At 43.7% G+C, this 9,667-nt stretch overlaps 2 protein-coding genes across 2 annotated transcripts in view; both read right to left on the bottom strand.

The window, feature by feature from the left end:
• Window positions 1-3,067: 3,067 nt before the first annotated feature.
• LOC122128868 (gastrula zinc finger protein XlCGF7.1-like) lies at window positions 3,068-3,906 on the bottom strand (the record flags this gene model as incomplete). Its single annotated transcript, XM_042703821.1, is given in 2 exon segments — window positions 3,068-3,792; window positions 3,795-3,906. Coding segments are annotated over 2 exon segments (693 nt in total), but the record flags the coding sequence as incomplete, so codon positions are not given.
• Window positions 3,907-3,908: 2 nt separating this feature from the next.
• LOC116219707 (zinc finger protein 239-like) overlaps window positions 3,909-9,667 on the bottom strand; it is a gene marked incomplete at its 3' end in the record, with an annotated part of 10,731 nt that continues 4,972 nt past the window's right edge. Inside the window, exons 9-14 of the mRNA XM_031563438.2 lie at window positions 7,914-7,975; window positions 7,135-7,192; window positions 6,652-6,817; window positions 6,009-6,079; window positions 5,323-5,476; window positions 3,909-4,423 (exon numbers count right to left, since the gene is read on the bottom strand). Coding sequence (XP_031419298.2) covers window positions 3,909-4,423; window positions 5,323-5,476; window positions 6,009-6,079; window positions 6,652-6,817; window positions 7,135-7,192; window positions 7,914-7,975 — 1,026 coding nt within the window. The remainder of the gene's footprint in view (window positions 4,424-5,322; window positions 5,477-6,008; window positions 6,080-6,651; window positions 6,818-7,134; window positions 7,193-7,913; window positions 7,976-9,667) is intronic.

Genomic DNA, 9,667 nt, shown 5'->3' with positions numbered 1-9,667 from the left:
TCCTGGCCTATCCAAGAGATGTGAGGTACTACTATGAGTTCATACAGAAAGTCCTCATGCAAATGGAGGGTAAACCTTAAGGCTCTCACTTAAGGTTCTTAGCCTGAAAAACAAAATCAATGTGAGTATGTAGCAGACACGGATCTTGAAAGGCATTTTAAATACAAGCCCAGAAGATATTTTTGTTCAGTCTTACTACAAGCAAGAGGCTTTTTGTGAACACTGTTTTGCTTGAAATGCTTTGTATTGATACTTTGTGTGTGGAACTTGATCTGATTGTGTGTGTGTGTGTGTGTGTGTGTGTGTGTGTGTATCTGTGTGTTTTGTTTACCATACACAGAGAACCACGTGCCAGATTTCCGATTGCTCTTTGATTATTTTGTGACTTACAGCAGGCCCATTTTAATGCATTGGGTTAGGGTTAGTGTGCATGCATTGAATGTTGCTGTTCCAAAGCATCACTCATTTGTGTGCCACCAGCACTTGTTTTGGGTTTCCGAACACATGTACAGTAGATGCCACACAATCACACACACACACACACACACACACACACTCACACAAACACATGTGGATGCGACACACACACACATACACAAACACAAACACAAACACACAGACAAACACAGTCTTAATACAGGTCTTTGCTCTTGCACAACGTCTGTTTATCCCCTCATAACCTTGTCTGGGGACAAGCGTGTGTGTATTTCTACCTCACTCTATCTCTCCCTCTACCTCTTTCTTACTCTTTATCTACCTCTCTCTTCACCAACCTCTCTCCTTATCTTCCTCTCTTCTTATCTTCCTCTCTATGTGACCTCTATGGGCTTGATAAGCCTGGGCTGAGTCAGGACTGGTAGGTGCAGAGACTTGTTTTTTTTTGTTCTGGTATATTGTTGGTAATCTTACTGTTAATGCGATTTTGTGTGACTGCATTTGAAAATAAAGTTAGTTAAAGCAGCATAACGGAGCAATTGCTAATAGCTAACGAGATGCTAGCAGCTAAAACTAGCGAAACCTCTTGAAATGTGCTTACTTTGACACTATGACAAACTAGTTAGTCAACAACTGTCATAACACAGTCAAACATCAAGCAGGTGCAACACAAGACAAAGCAAGACGGCAAATAAGCTACTTACTAGTTCGGCAGACAATAGAAACCGGGCGGCTTCAGGCAAACCTACAGAACGCAGTAATATGCCTACGGACCCTGGTATGGGAACGGAATAGAGGCGATTCTTCATATTAAAAGTCATTGTGTGTGTGTGTGTGTGTGTGTGTGTGTGTGTGTGTGTGTGTGTGTGTGTGTGTGTGTGAGAGAGTGAGTGTGTGTGTGTGTGTGTGTGTGTGTGTGTGTGTGTGTGTGTGTGTGTGTGAGAGAGTGAGTGTGTGTGTGTGTGTGTGTGTGTGTGTGTGTGTGTGTGTGTGTGTGTGTGAGAGAGTGAGTGTGTGTGTGTGTGTGTGTGTGTGTGTGAGAGAGTGAGTGTGTGTGTGTGTGTGTGTGTGAGAGTGTGTGTGATGCCCCAATTTTTTTTAAGCTGTTATCTTAAGGTAAAACTGCTTATCCTAACCCTAACCCTGAAATACAATTGCTACATAATGCCGCTTTAACATATAATCCTGCCACTTCTATCCTTAACTCTTTGAGTTTTGACTGGAATATCACAAAATAATAGAATGTCCCTAATCTGCACATGTACTTGTCATTGAATATGCTGGGTAAGATACTGGGAACGTACCCAGGTCCAAGGAATGTTTCCATTAGCACAGTACAAACACAGAACCAGGAAACAGACTGAAATGGAAAGTCCCCAGGGATAAGGAATGTTTCCAATAGCATGGCACATACAGAGAACCAGGAAGTAAACTGTTGGTCAACTAATGACCTTTATTCTCCTGTTCCGTTTACTAAGTCTAGTCTCTTATATTGTGTTTATTAAGTCTTTAATCTCCTATTGTGTTTATTAAGTCTTTAATCTCCTATTGTGTTAGTAGTAAATAAAATGTACTTTGTGTCAAACATGAATGTAATACTACACTGTATTATTTTATTGAATTATGACCCCTGTCATTTTGAATGAAGTATAGCTCTGGACCTTTGTTTTCGTTTAGGGAATATCATACACTCGCTCCTCCCTCACTCCCACCACAACCATGCTGTCATCTGAACACTCCCACCACAACCACCATCGCCCCCCCCCCCCCCCCCCCCCCCCCCCCCTTACTCCCACCACAACCATGCTGTCATCAATAACAACATGAGAGGGAAAGGGATGCGGTAAAACAAATTTGTATTTGAATCAAGTGCAAACACACCCTTACAAAAACCTTCATTCATCTTGAAGGGGCACCAATCAAACGGCAGGTCCCACCCACCCTTTCAGCTGCAGCACCAATCAAACAGCAGGTCCCACCCACCCTTTCATCTGCAGCACCAATCAAACAGCACCCTGTCAGCTGCAGCACCAATCAAACGGCAGGTCCCGCCCACCCTTTCATCTGCAGCACCAATCAAACGGCACCCTTTCAGCTGCAGCACCAATCAAACGGAAGGTCCCAGTGTGTTAGAGATGTAATGGACGGAGGTAATAACGAAAGCAGTGGCAGTATTTATAGCAAGACACACACACTCACTCTCTCTCTCACACACACACACTCTCTTTCACACACACTCTCTCTCACACACACACACACACACACACACACACACACACACACACACACACACACACACACACACACACACACACACACACACACACACACACACACACACACACACACACACACACACACAGAACTGTGTATGAAGTACGCAGTTTATTCTGGCTCAGCAACGTACACATAATATTCAGGAATAGGCAATTATCTAAATGTCAACTTCATCAAATCCCAGAAAACAAATGATTACACTATTATTCACACAGCAAACAAATGACACTTAAACATACAATGGAGGACATAGATACATTTGTGTGTGTGTGAGAGAGTATGTGTGTGTCTTAAACATACAGTGGAGGAAGTAAGTACGTGTGTGTGCGCGCGTGTGTGTGTGTGAGTGTGTGTCTTAAACAAACAGTGGAGAAAGTAAGTATGTGTGTGCGTGTGTGTGTGTGTGTCTTAAACATAGTTAACCTGGCTATTAATTATCCTACCGCTAGCTATCTCTAGCATAGGGAACCATCTTAACAGTTGCCTGTGTGTGATTAACTCATGTTAATGTGTGTGAATATGAACTTGTGAATGTAAACTCGTGAATGCGCTTGTGTTTTTTGAGATTCCCCTCTCGATTAAAGCTCTTGCCACACTGAGTGCATTGGTACGGCTTCTCTCCTGTGTGAAAGCACTGGTGTTTTTTGAGAGTCCCCTCTTGAGTGAAACTCTTGCCACACTGAATACACTGGTGCCTCCGTTCTCCTGTGTGAATGATCTGGTGAGTCCTCAGGCTGCGCAGCTGAGTGAAACTCTTGCCACACTGAGAGCAGTGATACGGTCTCTCCCCCGTGTGTTGACGCATGTGTCGTTTCAGACTATCCTCTCGATTAAAGCTCTTGCCACACTGAGTGCAGTTGTACGGCCTCTCTCCTGTGTGAATGCGCTGGTGTTTTTGGAGATGTCCCTCTCGATTAAAGCCCTTGCCACACTGAGTGCAGTTGTACGGCATCTCTCCTGTGTGAAAGCGCTGGTGTTTTTTGAGAGTCCCCTCTAGAGTGAAGCTCTTGCCACACTGAGTGCAGTTGTACGGCTTCTCTCCTGTGTGAATGCGCTGGTGTTTTTTGAGATTCCCTCTAGATTGAAGCTCTTGCCACACTGAGTGCAGTTGTACGGCCTCTCTCCTGTGTGAATGAGATGATGTAGTTTGAGATGTCCCTCTCGAGCAAAGCTCCTGCCACACTGAGTGCCAGTGGTGCCGCCTCTCTCCAATGTGAATGAGATGATGTCGTTTGAGACTTCCCCCTCGAGTAAAGCTCTTGCCACACTGAGTGCAGTTGTACGGCCTCTCTCCTGTGTGAATGCGCTGGTGTTTTTGGAGATTCCTCTTTAGAGCAAAACTCTTGCCACACTGAGTGCATTGATAAGGCCTCTCTCCTGTGTGAACGCGCTGGTGTTGTTTGAGATCTCCCTCTCGAATAAAGCTCTTGCCACACTGAGTGCAGTTGTATGGCTTCTCTCCCTGTGTGAATGCGCTGGTGTTTTTTGAGATTCCCCTCTAGATTGAAGCTCTTGCCACACTGAGTGCAGTTGTACGGCCTCTCTCCTGTGTGAATGAGATGATGTTGTTTGAGATGTCCCTCTTGAGTAAAGCTCTTGCCACACTGAGTGCAGTGGTGCCGCCTCTCTCTTGTATGGATGCGCTGATGCAGCTTGAGCGGGGAGCTGAAGCCTTCGTCACACAGAGGGTAGGAGAATCTTCCGGATTCCTCTGTGGAAGAGGCGGAGGACAACATGTATGAATGTTAGCGTCATTGGTGTAACCTTCATTCAGTGTAATTTTAGTCTCAGTGTTAGTCAACGGGCATTTGGGTACAGGGAAGGGTTCGGGGGACAGGGAAGGCTAACTTTACATTGCATACATTCGCTAAAAGCTTACCATGAATGGTCTTGGCTATAAAACAAGTTTCATCCATAAGCTAAGCTGCTAATGGTCTTGGCTATGAAATAGGTTCACACAAAAGCTAAACTGTTAAGATGCTAATGGTCTTGGCTATGAAATAGGTTCACACATAAGCTAAACTGCTAAGATGCTAATGGCCTTGGCAATGAAATAGGTTCATACATAAGTTAAGCTGCTAATGGTCTTGGCTATGAAATAGGTTCATATATAAGTTAAGATACTAATGGTCTTGGCTATGAAATAGGTTCATACATAAGTTAAGCAGCTAATAGTTTAGGCTATAAAATAAGTTCACACAAATACTAAGATGCTAATGGTCTTGGCTATGAAATAGGTTCACACATAAGCTAAACTGCTAAGATGCTAATGGTCTTGGCTATGAAATAGGATCACACATAAGGAGGCAGCTGAGGATGAGGTACACGCCACTTTCCACACACACACACTCACACACACACACACACACACCCCCACACACACACACCCCCACACACACACACCCCCACACACACACACCCCACACACACACACACACACACACACACCACACACACACACACACACACACACACACACACACACACACACACACACTCACACACTCACACATTGTTAGAGCTATTGGTTTTCATTAAAAAAGTGTGTGTGTGTGTGTGTGTGTGTGTGTGTGTGTGTGTGTGTGTGCGCGTCAGTGAGTGATTCCTTACGGGTCTCGGGCTGTACTCCATCCGTGTTCTTCTCTTCTCTTTGTGTTCTACAGCAGTCCACCAACTCCACAGTCACCCCCATGAGCTGGGCCAGAACCACGGGGTCCATCTTGGAGTCGAGGGCTGGAGCCATGTTGGACTGGTCCTCCTCTTCCTGAAACACACATAAGAAGGGAGGGATGCAAATACTGGCAATGAGCAAATGTTGTCAAGGGAACATTCGCTCTTGCACACAGTGCCTTACTGTTGATGTCTGATAATGTGGCCTCAACATGTAATTAGCTGTAGCTTTAGCTTGTCTGATGAAATGGGTTAGCCTTGTTTTAGCATTAGCTTGTCTTGATCTGGTTTTACACCTTTATTAGCATTAGCTTGTCTGATGTAGTTTTAGTTTTATTAGCATTAGCATTAGCTTATCTGATGTAGTTTGAGAGTTGTATTAGCATTAGCATTAGCTTATCTGATGTAGTTTTAGAGTTTTATTAGCATTAGCATTAGCTTATCTGATGTAGTTTTAGAGTTTTATTAGCATTAGCATTGGCTTGTCCGATGATGTGGAATTAAAGTTATACTAGCATTAGCTTGTCTGATATGGAATTACAGTTATATTAGCATTAGCTTATCTGATATGGAATACTTTTAAGCAGTTGTATTACTATATTGTGCATAACCTTCAAAGACTGTACCTGGATCAGTTCAGTTTTAATGTCTGCAGCTGAAGAGAGGGTCCGTTCTGCTCCGGGGTCAGTTCTCTCTTCTGGGGGAAATAAAAAACACTTACAGTTACACTCACTCTTTCGGCAGACACCCTCTGGGAAGTGCTTTTATCTGAAGGGGCTTCCAGCACAATACAGATGTATTTCAGTTCTGTCCACTGCAGAAACAGGCGACCACCTTGCAGGCCTTTATAGCCACGCCCAAGCAGTGCCCACTAATTAAGTACTTGTGGATCAGGTGGGCTAAATGAGTACTGTGACGTGAGAAGGCGAATCCACCTCACTCGAGCAGGACCAGAAGAGGCCACCAGGGGGCTTCCATCTGGGATGAGTCACTAACTGAGTACAAGTTACAGTGCAGGACCAGAAGAGGCCACCAGGGGGCTTCTTCCATCACACTAACTGAGTACAAGTTACAGTGCAGGTGTGTTTTTATTCTCGTCATCCTCCACTCTTATACAAAAAAATATTAAATAAAAATAACCCCAATATAGATGTATCATTCATCAGTGTGTGTTCCTTGGATATCAAACTCTGTCTGTCTGTCTGTCTGTCTGTCTGTCTGTCTGTCTGTCTGTCTGTGTGTAGCTCTTTTCACCCCAGCACTCCTTACCAGACTGACTGTACTCTCCATATCCATCATCATCATCATCATCGTTTTCTTTAATCCCAGAGACTGGAGCCTCCAGCAGCTTCTGGCCATCAAACGAGACCGGCGTGTGAGACGAGACCGGCGTGTGAGACGATACCGGCGAACTCTGGCCATAAAACGAGACCGGCTGAGAAAAGACCGTCAGACTCTGACCATTAGACATGTGTGTGAGCAGATTTGTGTGTGTGTGTGTGTGTGTGTGTATGTATATGTATGTTATGTGTGTGTGTGTGTGTGTGTGTGTGTGTGTGTGGAGATGTGTGTTTGTGAGCAGATGTGTGAGTGTGTGTGTGTGTATGTGAGCAGATGTGTGTGTGTGTGTAGATGTATGTGTGTGTGTGTGTGTGTGTGTGTGTGTGTGTGTGTGTGTGAACAGATGTGTGTGTGTGTGTGTGTACAGATGTGTGTGTACAGATGTGTGTGTGTGTGTGTGTGTGTGTGTACCTCAACCTTGAGCTGGTTCTCTCCACCCTGCAGCCACTCATTCACTTCCTGAAACGTCCTATAGGGGTCAGAGGTTCCAATGGGCAAAGAAGACATCAGAAGTCATGCAAGACAAGGGGCAATACGGCATTTGGCCACTAGGGTGCTCCACTTAACAAAGGATGATGGCCAATGTGTCTGTGTCTGTGTCTGTGTCTGTGTCTGTGTCTGTGTCTGTGTCTGTGTCTGTGTCTGTGTCTGTGTCTGTGTCTGTGTCTGTGTCTGTGTCTGTGTCTGTGTCTGTGCCTGTGTGCGTGTCTCTCTCTGTGTGTGTGCGTGTAAGTGTGTGTGTCTCTCTCTGTGTGTCTGTGTGTGTGCGTGTGTGTGTCTCTCTCTGTGTGTGTGTGTGTGTGAGAAGGGGTAGGGTTTTGCGCCGGAGAATGTGAGACAGAAGATGTGCAACCACTGGCAGCTTTTTACGGAAGACACGGGTTATGTAACGTAACACAAACAATATTATCTCTTCCCATATCTTCTCTGAAAAATATATATATTTATTATAATGTAATAGATTACCTTATATAGTGATATCTCACCCATCCCTAACACACAACATATTGAGTGTGAGTGTGCGAGCATACTGAGAGGGTGTGTGTGTGAGCGCATATTGAGTGTGTGTGCATATTGAGTGTGTGTGTGTGCAAGCATATTGAGAGTATGTGTGTGTGTGTGTGCGTGCATTTTGAGTTTGTGTGAGTGTGTGTGTGTGTGTGTGTGTGTGTGTGTGTGTGTGCGCGTACCTATGTTTAGTCTGGCACTGCTGATGCAAGTCCTCCAGTTCATTCTCTAGGAAAGCCACAGTCTGTATAAACACACACACACACACACACACACAGCTGAACTCAGACAACAGACAAACACTAATATGCCAGTAAACTACAGGAGCCATTACTGCTCTACTCTCTGACTAAAACAAACCTAAATTCTCCGTAATACTGAAAAGTTATGCTTGTATGATGAAGGGAGTTAGTGTGTGCAGACACACACTAGGGGTGGGCGATATGACCAGGGTGACGTAGGGTGACCAGATTTGGGTTTTTGAAAGAGAGGACACTTCAGCGGTGGCGAAATGTGTCCACAGACATTTATTTATTGACCCTTAAGAACACTAAGGTGCAGAAACAATACTGCCTCAATAGGCTATTGGCCTAAGCAATAGTGGCCAGTATCCATTGAATCTTTAAATAGTAAAATTAAAGCAAAGTGTATGTAAAAAAGAAAAGAAAAAGGAAAAATCTTTCTGTGGCATTTAGTCCAGTGCTTATGTTTCAGTGGTTCTTTAATGTACTTTCAGAAGATACCTCAAGTGTTAAAAAAACTTTCTTTTCAATGTGTGTCCATATGTTAACGCAATAATGATGAGATATTTTCTTTATATGGCCACATATTAAAATAAGAAAATTAAGAAGTTGGCCATTACACATAGACATATATACATAGACGCTCCATTGACCGCCTCAGCCCGTTGGCTGCGACGTGCTAATGTGATGACGAGGTGATGACTGGCCTGTAAACAGACGCAAGTAAATGATGGAGCTGCAGTTTTTCTGGATAAAAGCACTATAGCGTTTTATATTTCTCAACCGATTTCACTGAGTCGTTTTTTGTATTCAAGGGTTTATGATCTACGTGGAGTACCAAAAAAAGTTGTCTCCATGTCACTTAGAATCTTGTTGGTTTGGCCGTAATTGCCGTTGACAAGCATACATGTATATGTCTATGATAATCGCTGCTAGACTCTCACTGTTCTTGTGCTCTCACAGCTTATTCACTTTGAAATACTGAAAAAGAAATCAAAACTATCGAAATAGTGCATCTTTAAACTACTAATATTTGACCATCATTGAGAAAAATGGAACAGAATCTGCAAAATACATGCCTACACTAGACACTTTTTCAGTCCATATTTTTCAGTATATTGAATCTTTCCAACAGTCGAGGATTACTCAACAAGTAGGCATGACAAGTCCTTGCAGGTTATGTGCTTAAAAATTGTACTGGGTATCGTATTATACAGCTCTTCAGAATGTTCAAAAAAGTTCAGTTGATTTGAATGGGCCACCCCAACGTTCGCAGGTCTGTAATTTCTTTATTTTCACTGCTGCGAAAATGTAATGGCCGCTGACCATCTTTTCATATCATTCCGCAAGTAGTTCCGATCATTTAACGTAACGGGAAGTAATGGGTTGCTACGCAACACCTGAAACTTTAGAGTTCTCTTTGCCTGAAGAAATTTTTTCTCAGCAGAAATCACAAAATGGCAACAAAATCGTTAAAGAGGTATTTTTGGAGGAATGTCTATCGTTTTGGCGAGTTACTGTATAATAAGAGGGATGATGTATAGTTCGGAGGTCATTATCTAAATATAAGTATACCGTGGTTGAAACGGTATGGCCAGTGGCCATTACTGAGTAACACTCCACTCCACTCCACTCCACTCCACTCCACTCCACTCCACTCCACTCCACTCCACTCCACTCCACTCCACTCCACA

This window comes from Clupea harengus, chromosome 26 (assembly GCF_900700415.2).
Source record: "Clupea harengus chromosome 26, Ch_v2.0.2, whole genome shotgun sequence".
In the NCBI taxonomy this organism is placed as follows: Eukaryota; Metazoa; Chordata; class Actinopteri; order Clupeiformes; family Clupeidae; genus Clupea; species Clupea harengus.
The sequence above is the reverse complement of the archived record's forward strand: the minus strand, read 5'-3'. Positions and strand labels throughout refer to the sequence as shown.